Consider the following 15,501-nt stretch of genomic DNA (forward strand, 5'->3'; position numbering starts at 1 on the left):
AAAGCATGAGTTAATGTATGACTTTAAAAAAATAAACACATTATCCTACTAGGAATCTGTGGAGCCATGCACTTCTACTCTTGATATAAATCTCCAGTTACTTTGCATATTTCCTTTAATAATGGAAGGCTGAAATTCTCACTAAAATCTTAACTCACCACACTACTTTTGTGATAGGAGTTTTTTTCCCTGGGGGACTTTGACCCAATAAAATATCTGGAACATATTCTGCATTCACACTTACTTTGGCTCACATAAAGCTTAATGAATATTAGTCAGGTGCATCAGGTTGAGAATAAAACCTTGCTTATATCAACATCCTCAATGGAAAAAAGAAAGGTTTGTTCGAATATAATACAGCATTTTATTACATGATTTTACAAATTTTATTGTAAATCATCAATCAAATGCAATAGCCAATTTTTTTTTCCATTCCAAGCCATCATAGGAGTTTTCATTGTGTTGTATGACAGTTACTCTTTCCCCTTTGTGTTTTAAAGAATTAACTTAAATATAAATTATGTAAGTATACTCATTTCCAGAATATTTGCTAAAGGTGTTTTTATCTTGTTTATACCTCAGACAAAGATAACCTGTTCTCTATTATCACATAAATGGGGATGAAACTCACAAATATAAGAGAATTTGCTTTCTCAGTCCCTGCTCACAATGGAAATGGCCAGCTCAATCTCTATGAAGATATATGATAACTGGGTAGTAGACACAAACCTCCCATTTCCCCCTAAATTTCATTATATAATTTCTACAATTTAAATTGTATGTCTTATAATCCTGTGCTATAAAGACGATGATAAGACTAAATTAAGTGCCAGTAAACAAACGATCTTATTACTCACCAGTGACTGATAATTTATAATAATTTCAATGTTTTGTTGTGGGTTTTTTTAATTAGTCAAAATAATTATTTTCCATGTAAAGACCATCTTCATAATCTTTTTCGGTTGACATAACATTCCTACATAATCCATCCTATGCATTTCTTGTTGAAATACAAATAAATTTACAGTAGAAAGAGGTGCAAGATTCAGCATCTGTACGGCAGTATTTCAAAATGTTATGTCCAGGAACTCACCACAGTCAGGACATATAAATTAGCTTTGAAGCAGCTAAGAGCCAGATCCTGCAAATTGTAGCACAATGTACTGTAAAGGCTTGTCTCAGAAATCCCAGCAAACTGTCTTACCACACATTTAGTGGCAAGAATTGTCAGGATAGGGCACTAAGCTGAAGCTAAGTACCAGTACTGACACAAAGTACTGTACATACGTTGCTCAAATCACACAGCAAAACCAAAACAACTAAAACTGACATAAATTTAATTCTTTTCTTTTTTTTCTTTTTTTTTTTTAATTTTGTGCATTGGGTTCAAACAGCAAACTGAGTGCACTTTAACTTTTATCACAATGTGGTCAAGAGGTCTGTGTCTTTTACCATTTACACACAATTGTTCATGACAGCATGTTATCAGCTTAGTGGAAACCAAGGGTGTAGCATGATAAGCAGTGGTGGTAGTGCACCTATTTTTTTATATTATATAACTTGAAAATATGTCTCTTCTAAGATTCCTTTTTCATGATAAAAATAGTTTTCACCAAACGTTGGTGGTGTGCACACACTACCACTCATGCTTGGCATCACACCCCCGACAGAAACACATGTTCTTATTTTGTTGATAAAAAGTATTAGAAAAATTTCCATACAAAAACTATTTTCATAGAAATCTTGCATTTCCACAAATAAACCTGAACATTTTTTTTTTTTTGGAAAAAAAAACTGCTCAAGAATTTTGTTCATTTAGTACTGTGACTGTATTGAAAAATGCAGTCCTCCTTAAAGTTCTCGGCATTCATTTCTTTTAGGTGACCCGTCCCACTCCCAACATTAGCGAGAATTGCACAGGCTCCATTGAGTTCAATTAGTAGCAGGAACAAGGGTTTCAAAACCCATTCAGGCTAAAATGCAAGCCCTCTATGTATGAAATATACTGCTTCCCACCCCCTTCCCTCTTTTCACAATTATAGAAAAAAAATATTAATTGCTTATATCTAAAGGTTGTAAGATACATTCCTTTGTACTAAGGAAACTTTCATTCATCTAAAAATTGGGTCAAAATTGTGGAAATATTTTTGTTGATTTTTTAGATCAAAGTTCCAACCCAGTTAAATTTAAGTTACTTTTTTCTAAATTATTATTTATTTACTTAGTTCAGTGTCACAAACAGTCCAGAAAAAGCAGGTGAGCATCCTCATATTTATCCTTTTATTCATGGGATTCATGTTTCTTCACTTTTAACATTTCTTCCACCCAGGAAGCTCATATCGCCTGTCCAGATGGTAGTTTCAGTAAACCAGCAGTTACCAACTCTTCTATGCTGGAAAGTTCAGAAGACCATATGGTTTCTTGCTCCACTACAGTTCTGAGATATTACTTTTACTAGACTCCTTCTGTGGTTTGTATGATCTTGGACATTTATTCTCCATCTCCTGGCAACAGTTGAACTTCAAAAGGAACCTGTAACTTCTCACTTAGACTGCATTTGAAACCAGCCACAAAACTCACATGGAACATTCATTCATTCAGAATGGTGCAAACCCATGACAAACAGTGTAACCCTGCATAAATTGGTTGATCCATGATGCTTGTGATTCGAGTCTGGCCATTGCAACTGCTGAGATCACAGAGTCTCTAGTTCATAGACACAGCGGCATGAGGTAACTCATTTTATTTTGCACTTGTTGCATATTTCCACAGGAAACATTCTCGCAAGGTTGTTTGGAAAAAAGACGACAGTTTGTGCTTGGGGTATTTGGCTTCCCAGCTCTATGCCATGGTTTCTTTACCTGGCAACCTTCTATCGTTAAACGTGTGCATGTTGATAACTTCTTCTGTTTTCACAATAACAGGGGCCTGTGGCTTGTGTTTTAATCGACGCTGACACTTCAGAGACATCCTTAGCTCCTCTACCATGGCACTACAGAAGGACCTCTACGGAGGGAAATAGAGGAACAAGAAAAAAGAACGAGTTGTAAGAAATGTCCAACTGCAATGTCTAGGAGCAGAGTCACTGTATTGGCACAGCCTTGTCAGGCCTGTAACTTTCCTTTGTCTCAATCTGAAGCTCAAAGCAAATTGCTGTCTTTAAAATATGCATCACATAATAATTAAAATTACTTATAAAGCTGTGATGACAGTATAAAAGTCACCTTGTCTCTACAGTTATTTATCTTGCAGCTATTGACTATGGATGCAAATGATACATAAAAATATTTCAAGCAGATTTTCTGTCAACATAGGTTAGTCTTGCAGTACAGCATCTGAATGTAATGTGTACATAAGGTATTCAGTGAAATCTCTTTAGCTCTGTTTCAAAACAATAACTTCATTTCTATATGATTTAAATAAGTGTTCCTCAACAAAACAACAAGCTTTAGTATAAAAAGTTTACCTAAATTCTTGTTTAAATACTGTTAAAATTCATTTCCATTACTGAAAACTAATATCTACTCCATTATTTTTAATATCTTCTGTATATAAACACTTTTCCCCCTACTGATTATCATTGTGGGGTATGTGTTAGCAAAACAAAAAAAATCAATCATTGACCTTTATGAAAAGCATATTATTAGAAAAACAGTTTATTAACATCTTTTCAGCAAAAGCTAGACCCTAAAAGCTCTTTTGCCATTTTATAGTGCAAGAAATTTTAAAGGTAAAATAAAACCTCCCTATTCCCTCAGTCTGACTGAATTTTCAACTGCTGATAATGTGCTGAGCAATGAGCCTTGCCTTAGTGTGAGAATTGGAGCATGGATGAAATATGCAAGTAAGGAAGAGGAGTCTTACTTTTGAGATCTGTGAATTAATCACTTTTACCATATACTTTTGTTTAAATGTTTTCCAGCTAATGGAGAAATCTACTAACTAAATAACTCGTCTCAGAAGCTGAGATGTTATGCCAAGTCTCTGCCAATTGCTCTCATCCAAAGCAAATTTGAGGTATAATCTAGCATTTTGCATTTTTCTCTTTTAATAACAAATCTCCAGGCCAGGGAAATGATCTGGAAAAAAAGGCAAATGAACAAACAAAAACCAGACAAACAAACAAAAAACCAATAAAACAATAACAACAAAAAGACAAAGCACCTAGAATTACTATAACTATCTCTTGATCATTGTTTGATTTTGTGTGATTAGTGGTAGTAAATATCAAATTGTCTAATTTATCTCTCAAATAAGAACTCTGCTTCATTTCGGAACTGTTGTATCACCATTATTCATACAAATCTAGAGTTTAGAGATTAGATCCAGAAAATATTTAAGCATTTCACCCCATCTGGTTCTTTGGGAACCTAAATTGAAGCTGTGTTTCAGTCTACATTCAGCTTCCAACCTCCAGGGCTGGAAGCACTCTGAGCTGTAAGACACTCAGTTTTCCACATTAAACTTTATAGCTTCGCTTAGTCCTGGATCCTATCAGAATTCACACTCAAGTTCTCCATGCATGGTCATCAATTCAATAGGTATACTCTGAAAGGACCTAACAAATCAAGTTCCTTAAAAAATATGGCAACAGCTGAAGAAGGACATGTGACAGATATTACACTGTTCTTCTGTGCAGCCAGTCACCAGCTGGAGCATTAGAGCTGAATGTGAAAGACGTTTGAGAGTGTCAATTTAATAGTGTCTGCCAAAGGAGATTTAAAGCTTCAGTGTCTCGGTAAACAGCTGTAACACACAGGCATTAGATGATTCCAAGGTAAAAATACTTGCAGTTTCTGCCTACTGCTCCTGATCCACTTTGCATGGAAGCAGTTAACAGAGGCAAAGTGAGGGAAAGGGAGAGAGGGAAAACACGGACTGTTCTGTAGATTAGGGATGCGAGCACACAGTGGCAGAGGAAAAACTTCAGCAGTAGTTCCTGTTTCAGTAAGGACTTTTACATAAAATTCTGATTTGTGCAGAAGAATGCAAACATGAGTTGTCTCAGTCATGGGTTAGAACTCTACCTTAATTCATCAAATCCTGAAAGAAATGCCCTCTTCCTTAATCCTTTGCATGAATAAGGGAACAGGCAGGTAGGAAGAAAAGGGCAATCTTACTCTGGCTGTGATACTCTTCCTTTGAAACCTTCCTTTCTCCTACTGAGTTTGAAATAAAGGAATGATACTTAACTTGCAATAAAAAGGGTTTAACCACCTACAACTAAGAAGAGTTTAAATCGTGAGTCCAAAGGAGAGGAAGGTATATCTCTCTAGTTCAGAGCGAAGTACAAGTTCTTCAAAGGCAAATATGTTAGATCTTTATGCATAAGGTATCTTTGCTGAGCATTGTGAAGAAAGCAGGAAGCTGTACCTCCTTATTCAGCTATACTTTGAAAGCAAATATTCAATTGTCTTAGATTTTCTCTTTGTTTTTTTAAGAAATTCCTGTTGCTTAACATCAAACTGCAATTATGATTATGAAACTGAAATTAACCTCAAAATCTTTCAAAAGGGCAAGATTTACTTTAGTATTCCCTATGTCTTACAGGCTAAATTGCTAAGGCTTTAAGATCTTGGCATTTCCACTATGTGATGAACCTAGCATATAACTCGGGAATTTTATAGGGAATCCATTAGGAAGTAAATGGTGCAACTCAGCACTATACCACTTCCAGCCATTATATGGCTCTCACTTCTGGAACTAAAGACATAACATTTTGAGGAACAAAATTAATTTAATTTTAAAATGATGCATTAGCACTGAACACTTTCAAGATTTCAACCCTTGTCTTTTTTTGGCAAGACATCTAACAAGAGTGCCAAATTAGAATAAATGCTTTTTAACATGCATCATTCCACCAAAACCTTTGCAAAGATCTGTAAAGGGTATAAATTTTTAGGGAATATCAGTAGGAAAAGAATTACAATCAATATCCAAGAGGCGAGAAGATACATGTTAACGTTCTGAAATATGCTGAAAATGAGATCTCAAGAAACTTGACAACACATTTTATCTGAAAATTTTACCTGGATATGAAAACTCATTAAATGAGAAATGTCAGAATTACTGACAGTTTTAAAAAAGCAGATAACCCAATTTTGAGAGTTATTTTATATAGAAAATTCTCCCGTTCTGTGTTTTCAAATTATTTTACATATATTAAGTTTATGGAAACTTATCTGCACATACTGTAATAAAAATATTGTTACTGATTAAGAGAATTGTTACATATCTTCTTTTTTTTTCTCTGTTTCAAGTTTCATTCACTGAAATAGTCATGTATTTTAAACAGAGATTATTTCAAGGCTATGTAAGAGTTCCTGAATGGCATCTTTATTCTTCTTTGGATTCTCTCTGAGAAGCATAAGGAAAAGTTTTCACACATACAAAAAAATCATATTCAAAAATGTTAGAAAGGATTACTTTATGTTTTACTTTTTAAATTGAAATTATTAATTGTTGTCTCGTTTCAATTCCAATCAGTGTAGTCTTCATTTTCTGTACAGTTAAACCTTGTGTTCTTTCAGTGTTAGCATACAACTTTTGGAATAATAAAGCAAGAAAACAAGAAGCAGGTCCAGAATACTTTTTTTTCTTGTGACAAATAAAAGACATTTTCAGATATGAGTTTAGAAAATATAATCCAATGCCTTGATCCTCAATCCAATTGACCAGTCAGATTGCTAGGGGAAAACAGCAAAGTGTTTATAGAACTTACAGGGTACATTTCAAAACTGTTGTCTATCATGAAATTGAGCACTTTTAGTATATATTACAAACCTCTCTCCACTTAATTCAAAGAAAATAACCTTTTGCCCCCAACTTACCTTCCACACTGCAGGCATGTTACAAGAACATCAGTTATTATTGATTTTCCACTAACCCTTACAAAATCATAAGTTGTCTTCTTAACAGCTACCAGAAAGTAAATGCTCCCTCCAAGTTATCTTAGGTATAATCAAATGGTAGAAGAGTTTAAGGATGGCATACAGCTCTCTAAACAATAGTGCAGTTTTGTGCATGTGTTTTGTCACAGCAAATCATGATAAAACATTACAAAAAAGTATACAAAAGAAAATTTTAGTCAGAACTGTAGTTCTTATCCTTCTAACACAAAACAATTTTTGAAAAAGTTCACCTCCTTAAGATGAATAAAGAAGTAATTGATACTTCTGAAGTTCTTTACCAAAAGTGAGAGCTCACAAGTCGTGTAGAATCAAATTTTGTGAAAAGTTACCACTGCTTACAATCTATTTAGACAGCTTGTGCATGGCTTTACTGCCAGAGAGAAAAAATATATCTTTGCATATACGTATTAATACAAAAGGTAGGTAATACTTACACTGTTTTCATTATTTTGATTTATAGGGATTTAGAAAGGTAATCAGAAATCATATTAGCATTTGTTAGACATGGAATTATGAGACTACCACCATAGATTTTGCTTTCAACAACCTAAAAAGAGCAACAGAAAGACAGGAACAGTATGCCTGCCTCATTCAAAACATTCTGATTTAAGTAATTAATAGTCAATATGTTTAAAGCATAAAAATCTCCAATCATTTGCTGATTTATATTTTTCCCTTCTTTGATGCAGATAATATAACTGACAACGTTCAATAAAAAGCTTTAAAATTCACTCAGAAGTTCACTGCTTCCAGTCTTGTGTGTTAGATTCTATTTGAAGCTTTGTTCAATTACCTTAAAGAAGTAAAAGCAGTAATCCTGCATTGTCTTGTTATGGGCCATTGTTCTAGCATCTAGCAGGACATATCCATCAAACTGCTTCTTGTCTTGAAGTTAGCTGAGAATGAATGTACCTAGGTCAGGCCTACCATCACCCTCCCTCCTAATAATTTCCTGACTCCTATGCCACTCCTTCAGGGATTTTGAATATATATATATGGAAAATCTGTCAACCTTAAAACCTCCAGACAGAAAAACAAACCCTATCAAAATATTGACTTAGGATGACAAAGATGTGAACATTAAAGGACAGAAAATAACCTTAGAAAAAGTGAAATCATATATAATTGTAGTTGAAGCATAAGCGTTTCAAAGAAGTTGAAGTGTACTTGTAATGATCAGCTTTTTAGGTTGCTTATTTATACACCTATTTTTAGACACAATTGTAGATCCAAGGTTGTACACATATATGCAAATACTATACATATCTACATAGACATAATATGGTTACATTAAAAATATTTTGCCACTGACTTTTCTGATGTACTACATTTTCAATTCATAGCAAGTATAATGCACAAGTACACTGCAGACCAAATTCACACCAATCACCTGAAGATATCACCAATATATTCTCAATTTTAAACTTAGCAATTACTGCACTTCTTGGTAGAAGTAGAATGAGCAATTTAGGAAGTTACTTTCAGACCAAAATGTATGTGAGATTTCATTCCCTACTCAAATTAAGACAATGATATCAAACAAAAGGAAAATTTTAATTCCACAAATCAAACTCTGCTTTCACCATAGTATCTAGAAAGTCAAGATCAGTAGAGAAGTTCCAGTCAGCCTGATGAAGCATGAAATACTTCACTCTGTAACTGAATGGAATGCTGTTTTTTTCAAGGACTGTTGTAGCTGTTTGATAGAGACGATCAACAAAAGTCTGATGGGACTGACCTTTCCCATAACAAAAAAAACCACTGAAACCCAGTACTTACTGAGTTTTATAATTATGTGATCAATATGTCATCCTTAGATGACATACAGGACCTCATTGCAGGCCAATTCTAGTTTTTATTGTAAATGTCTCCCAGCAGGACAATAAAAATTCCAGCTTGCCTTAAATAAATTATCAATTAGTTTCAAAAAAAAAAATGTAAACAACCAAACAAACAAAAAACCCCCACCAAAAACAATTCAGCCACTCTCAATCTCTAAAATTTATTTCCTGACACAACAAAATGCACTCTGGTGGATGACAGACTTCTGGTAAAGAAATTCTGTGTTCATTTAAAGTCTTCTAAAACTATTTAACCTGGTTTCCAGACTGAGTGCATCCTGACAGCTACACTACTTCCTGTAGCTGATGGGGAACTCCTATTAGCGCAGAAAGTTTTTTCCAAGTGGTTTTGTTTAGCTCTGCCAGCAGCCTTTCTGGCCATCACACTGACCATGATGTTTTTCTGACTCACCTGTGGACCTAGGCTGGGGCAGAAGGGATTGCACTTGTGTGGTTCCACTCTTTCCTCTCAGAGAAATCCCAGAGGATGGCATAGGGCAATTGCTCATCAGCCCCGAGAGCTCTCTCTCATGCAGGATTCCACAAGGTTTCATCCTGTCATCTCTCCTTTCAACATGTATATGAGGCCACTGAGGAAATAATGAAATAATTTGGGCTGTGGTGTCATTGACACACAGATGATACACAGTCCTACTCTATTGTCAGACCAGGATGGTGCAATCATTTTGAGCTTCCAGTGCCTGGCTGAAATAGGAGGGTGATGGCAGCTTAATCCCAGGGAGACAAGTGCTATGTTGGACAGGCAAAGGCAAGCACTGAGAAGATATTATCTACCCTCATTGTTCGCTTCCACCTCTTCTGGAAGAGGCTTACAGTCTTGGATTTCTCGAGGTTAGGGTCTGGGTTTTCAAACTGAATCAGTGGCAATAAGCGTTATTTGTCATTTGTGTCTCGATCAGTGGTAATGATTCTGCTGGTGTAAATCTTGTCACACCATTCCAGATCTTCTTCCAGAACACAGCACAGTAGTCTAGTGTTCCTGAACAGTGGCTACACATGGCATTTAATAAGGACTGAGAGCAATTAATAGTGTCTCAGCCATGGAGTGGCAGCTGAGAAAATAACAGTATATGGTACTGCCTATCTGATTTAGAATGGTATCTACTGCACTGTTAATGTTTCTGTATTTTGTGATCACAACTGTGCAAGGTATTTCTCTGTCTTTCATCAGAGATGATCCTGGTTGCACTGAAATCAATCCCCTGAGATCTTGCACCCTCAGGCACTGGATGTGAGAGTTCATTTACCTGTTGAATCATTTTTGATCCTACATCTAAATTAATTCTGTTTGTCCAAGGAATGTCAGATTTGTTGATCATCAGGCATGGTGGAAGGATGGTGATATGTAATCAATCCTTTGGAGTAAGGATCTCTCTGGATAAAAATACTTTATATAGCATAATTTGAAAATAAATAGTTAATTTTACAGCAACATTTTAGAAAAATAAATGCAACCTTTCTTACCTCAGTTCTAAATATCTTTTTTTTAAAGTTTGCTCAGTTTAAGTCCATGGTAAATTATTCACTGTAAGAATTTATATAGTTCAGTGTGATAACATGAACTTTCTAAAAAATTTGGCATGGCCTCAAATCATATTGAACAGAGAGAGAGACTATTAGTATTAAATTAATACCAAGGGTTTCTACTGTTTTGGAAACACTATTATAATCATATTGCACCACACAATATCAAAAGGTTTAACATTCATTTGTCTATAACCACATGGTTTTATCTGTCAGTGTAGGGTAGTTTCTCAATCTAAAAGGCAGTAGGAAGCGCTTATTGTTACTTTGTTGACATACAAAATTCAAAGTAACTGAATCAGCTGAACTAAACTGTATTTACTACTACACTTAGCTATAGCATAAGTGATCAATTTAAAATAGATTAATATTTTATATTAAAATATGACATGGTAAGGTAATATTTAGGGGAAAACAATGAAAAATTATTAGAAAGACATGAATGTTCTGTAATCTGACATTTTCCCCTGAGAATGAAGAAGATATTTTTGTCAGAGAAGCAAATAACTATATAATGCAAATGTTTCTTCTTTCTACTGATAAAGGAAAATGAACTATATTTTCTATAAAATAAGCAAAATTTAGAGTCTTCCAAAATTTTTTTATACAATTTTAAATTCTTGTCAAACATAAAATATTCCATAACTCATACCTATAATTTAAGCTCTGATTTTTTAATATCTGTGGAGCTGTAGTGAATGTCCTGGACTTGTGTACTTATGTAATGGTCAGCTTTACATACATTTCTAAATTTTCTGTTCTTTGTTTCTTGAATGACACAAATTAAGATACTAAAAACACCTCAGAAAAAAGGTCGATTACCAAACAGACATTTGTTAAGCTGCAATCAAAAATCAAAATAGAGATTTTTTTTTAGTGTTTTATTGTTTTTAAATTACTTTAATTACTTTTTAAATGCTGCAGTTAGTAAATTGCTTTCTTCCACTTTTTCTGTGTTCGTCTCTTTTTTTTTTTTACCTTCTTGTAAAGGTGTTTGGGGGTGTGTGGGTTGTGGATTTGATTTTGTTTCTGGGGGTTTTGTAACAGATTTTGTAACAGTTCCTTCCCTTAGAAAATATCCTCTAATATATACTTACATGGTTTCCAAGAGGGTATTTAATTAAAATTAATACCTCAACTTCAAGTAATCTGTACACTTACTCACACACAAATTAACCATACAAGTTTATACATCCATATACAGTGCCCAAGGGAGTACAGGATGATAGAAGTTCACAGTTTTCTGACTGCATATTTGCAGAATGCAATGTGCTAAAGTTGGAAAAACATTTCCTCTCATGAGCTGTTGCAGTTATTGTTTTTCCCAGACAAAATTAAATTTTTTGGGGTTAGTCCATTACAAAATGTGACACAAAAATACAGACTATATAACTGACTGTATACTGTACAAAAGTTAGTTGGGATATAAACCCCAAAGCTTTTACTTTGATTTACCAAAAATGTCAACATTCTTTTGTTTCTTATAGCCTGAGGAGCAGGCTTTTCAACTTTAAAATCTTTTGAACTTGCCTCCCCCTGGAAAAAAAAATCACTAGGCTGGGATTTATTTTGGGATTGTTCCAAAAGTATTATGAATTACACTCTCAAATTCAAATGCTTTTGATATTAAACTATCAAGAATATTTTTGAACTCCAACAAAACTGACATAACAGCTTTTTTTTTTTTTTTTGAGAAAATAATGAAAAGTACTTTAGTGAAAACTAATTTAGTAAAATCTGGAAAGAATCACCATATCATAAAATATTCTGCTAAAATCAAAAGGAACATGAAAATATTTTCATTTTTTCATATGAAACTATGAAAATTTTGTTTTACTCTGTTGGTAAGATAACAATTTAAACAAAGATTGAAATACTGACTTTCTACCTATCCTGTTGACAAAGAAACATCACAATATTACAGTACTTATATAACTTCTTCCTGTAAGTCCTTTCCATACAGGACAAGTTACATGTATGCAATTTGCTCACATCAATTCTAAAAAGAAGCACTGTAAGGCATAGTGAATTAAACTTATCCTAGTGCAAATAGATTGTAGAAGCACCTTGGAAAATAAACTCGTGTTAGCATTCCCACTAACTTCATGCAAACAAATTGAGAACAGTTACATTGTATTTGACAGAAGCAAAACCAGGATGAGGTGTCAACTGCATATGGTTGCAGCACAACAGCTTTTGCATCCTATCAGCTCTTGACCCCTCCTTGCCTCTTGGGAATTGTGTGGACCACTGCATTAATAAAGCCAGGTTTACAGATAACTCCTCAAAACAATGACACCTTCTCCAAAGAAACCCTTACCAGGATAGGTACAAGGACAACCATTTACGAGACCGACAACAAGCAATGTTCTATATATTCTTGACACTGCCTTCAGCAATACTGTGAATTTCATCCTAAAGTTTTCAGCAGTGCACATGTGGTTTCTATCACAAGGCTGACACAGTAGTATCCTACTGTGTGAAGGTGGTGTGAAAATGGAAATAATCTCAGAGACGACTTAAAAAAACCTACACAAAACCAAAGGTCAATACATTCTCAAACTGAGAATCATCAATATATTGTACTAAGTATTAATGGTCTTCAAGGTCAATGTTTTTACTGACCTTCGTGATAATAATATGAGCTATGCAAAACTAAATGTATGAAATGGACATAAACCCATAATACATTGATGCATATCAATAAAGAAAAAAAAGAAAAAAGATATAGTAATTGTTTTAAATGGCTTCTTTTCCTAACCTTGCTTATTCACTGCCCTCTGAATGCCTGTTAAAATCAAGGAGCAGGTCATTCACCAGCAAAAGCAATTATAAAATGCAAATGACTGAGCATTTATTGTCAAGATTGGCTAGATAAAAAAGGTCTGATAATAACATGTTTCCACGCAGATGACATAATTAGATGTTTGTATCATAAACAATGGGAAATAATACAAGCCTTTAGCATTTTTAGAAAGGCTACAATTAAACAGTAGGTGAACATTGTGACATAAATTCTATTAAAAAGTAACAATTAAATTTCCCTCTCGGAAATTAGTAGGCACCATCTTGTGGTTGCTCTGCAGGAATGCAATCAGGATAGCCTCTGACCACCATCTCTTCCTACCCCTTCCCACTGTGCCAATTAGAATGGCAAAATTCTGCCGTAGACTAGGACAGTGCTTTGTCATTCCCAGTATTTCCTCTGAACAAAACAATGAGACTATGTATTAGGAAAGACTAGCAGGGTTATCTAGTTCAAAATACACTCCAGGTTATCCCACTATTAAAACATGTGCGAGGTAGAAAATTCAGAATTACTAGAAATCATAGCAAAACTACACAATTTCTCTTAAGTTTAAGATCAAATACTACCACAACCTAAATTTTCTGCAGCTCATTAAAGCTGTATGAATTTTTGAGCCAGCTAGGATCAGAAACTTCTGTTCCTGTTATCCCTACATTACAAAAACATGTTTTGAGCATTTTGCAGAAGGTTTTTTAAATTTTCGTATGCAATTCATTTTGGGAAAGAGTTGACCAGATAAATTTATACCATCTTCAAAGACATATTTAGCCTTATATACAGGTCACAGTTTAGCATTCAGAATTTCTTGTTCAATAGAATCTGCAGTTGTAAGTAGAACAGATCTGTATGTAACTCGTGTATACTCCCAGCTACTGATCTCTGCTTTGGGCCCAGTCCTGCTAAGTGCTCATTCACTGTGCCTTGTGAGATAAATTATCCACACTGATCTTTTTCAACTCAATTACACAGCTGAAGAGTGAATTATTTGCCATGGAAAGTTCAATAGTTTCTTTTCTTCCTTGGGAAATGTATGTGAAATATAAATTTGTATTAATTTAGTTATAGTTTTTATTGCTTTAATAATAAATTATAAATAAATAGTTATTTCAGAGACGTTAATTGAATTTATGTTTTTGTTATGATTTGATTGTATAACTCCAGAAATACTGTTTTGGTATTACTGTTTCATTAAACATTAAGATTTAATCTAGAATTTTATACTATAGGAAGTATATGACCTCGTCTCCCATAGTGAAACAGTAAGGTATGTGTCTCCTTTCATGCTATTTGAAGTACTTAGGAGTTCAAAATTAATAAAATGTACATGTGCTATTTTTACATATGCATATGTAGTTCAGATATGCTGAAGGCTCAATGAATTTTGAATGGCTATAAATGATAGCAGAATTTAATCCATATTTTGTTCTTTCACACCCATAATTTCTGGATCTTCTGGAAAATACTTAGTAATTTAGGATACTCCTTTTTCAAACAAACTAGCTTTAATAAGTGTCAGTGACTGCTGGTGTAACTGTGATAACATCCAGGCTTATCTTTCCTTCTGAAAGGTGCCAATAAAAGAAGAATTTCTCTGTGTCCATAAAGCATTGTGGTGGCATAAAATCATCTGTTTCCCAGAAAGACTACAGGAGTGTCATATGTTTCCTTTGGATTTCTGAGCATGTCAGGGGCATGGATGTCCTGAACCACTTTACTTACAAGATGCAACATGTTTTATTTTAGCAAATAACACCATTTTGTCTACAGCCTTTCTGAGCTCAACTCCTTTCAAGACTTCACTTCTCCAAATAGATTCACACCAGACAATGTCTCTGTTTATGTGTGCACTCCAGAAACAGGATGACATAGAAAATGCTAAAAAACCATCTATATTATACACTTTCAACTCTGCTTTGCCTCCCTGCTGGAAGTATAAGTGAATATTTTGTATACCTTGAAAAGCAAACGCACATGCCCACTTATATCTCAGGATACTCCATATACTCAGCAACTGAAATTATCTGATTTGTTTTGTTTTCTTTGTTGTTAACATGACCTTTGATCTTCCCTGTTTCCAGATATTGACAAGCATTATACAAATGCCGGAATGATACTCTCATTCCAAAGGGATGAAACTATAAACGTCACCAAAAATAGGTTTCTCCTCTCTCCCCATAAGATAGACAAGGCAGTAATACTTGCATGGTTTACTTATCCTATCAGATTTGTAGAGAGAGGAGACAAATGGCAGGACATCTCACCTCACCTTTGGCTGCTCTTATTCCCTCTCCTAGGCAAATGAGATCTGCTACATTTGGAGAGGTTGAAAGAAGACATTTTCTGAAGGTCTCTGGGTGCTGTGAGAAGAGTGGGTGAGGGGATGCTGGGGTAGGCC

General features: G+C 34.5%; 1 protein-coding gene across 1 annotated transcript in view; it reads right to left on the minus strand.

The window, feature by feature from the left end:
* Nucleotides 1–347: 347 nt before the first annotated feature.
* GRIK2 (glutamate ionotropic receptor kainate type subunit 2) overlaps nucleotides 348–15,501 on the minus strand; it is a 369,619-nt gene continuing 354,465 nt past the window's right edge. The window contains exon 17 of the mRNA XM_018078132.2: nucleotides 348–3,006. Within this exon, the coding sequence (XP_017933621.1) occupies nucleotides 2,842–3,006 (165 nt within the window). The 3' untranslated portion in view covers nucleotides 348–2,841. The remainder of the gene's footprint in view (nucleotides 3,007–15,501) is intronic.

This window comes from Manacus vitellinus, unplaced genomic scaffold (genome assembly GCF_001715985.3).
Source record: "Manacus vitellinus isolate BGI_N305 unplaced genomic scaffold, ASM171598v3 scaffold_4_pilon, whole genome shotgun sequence".
Lineage (NCBI taxonomy): Eukaryota > Metazoa > Chordata > Aves > Passeriformes > Pipridae > Manacus > Manacus vitellinus.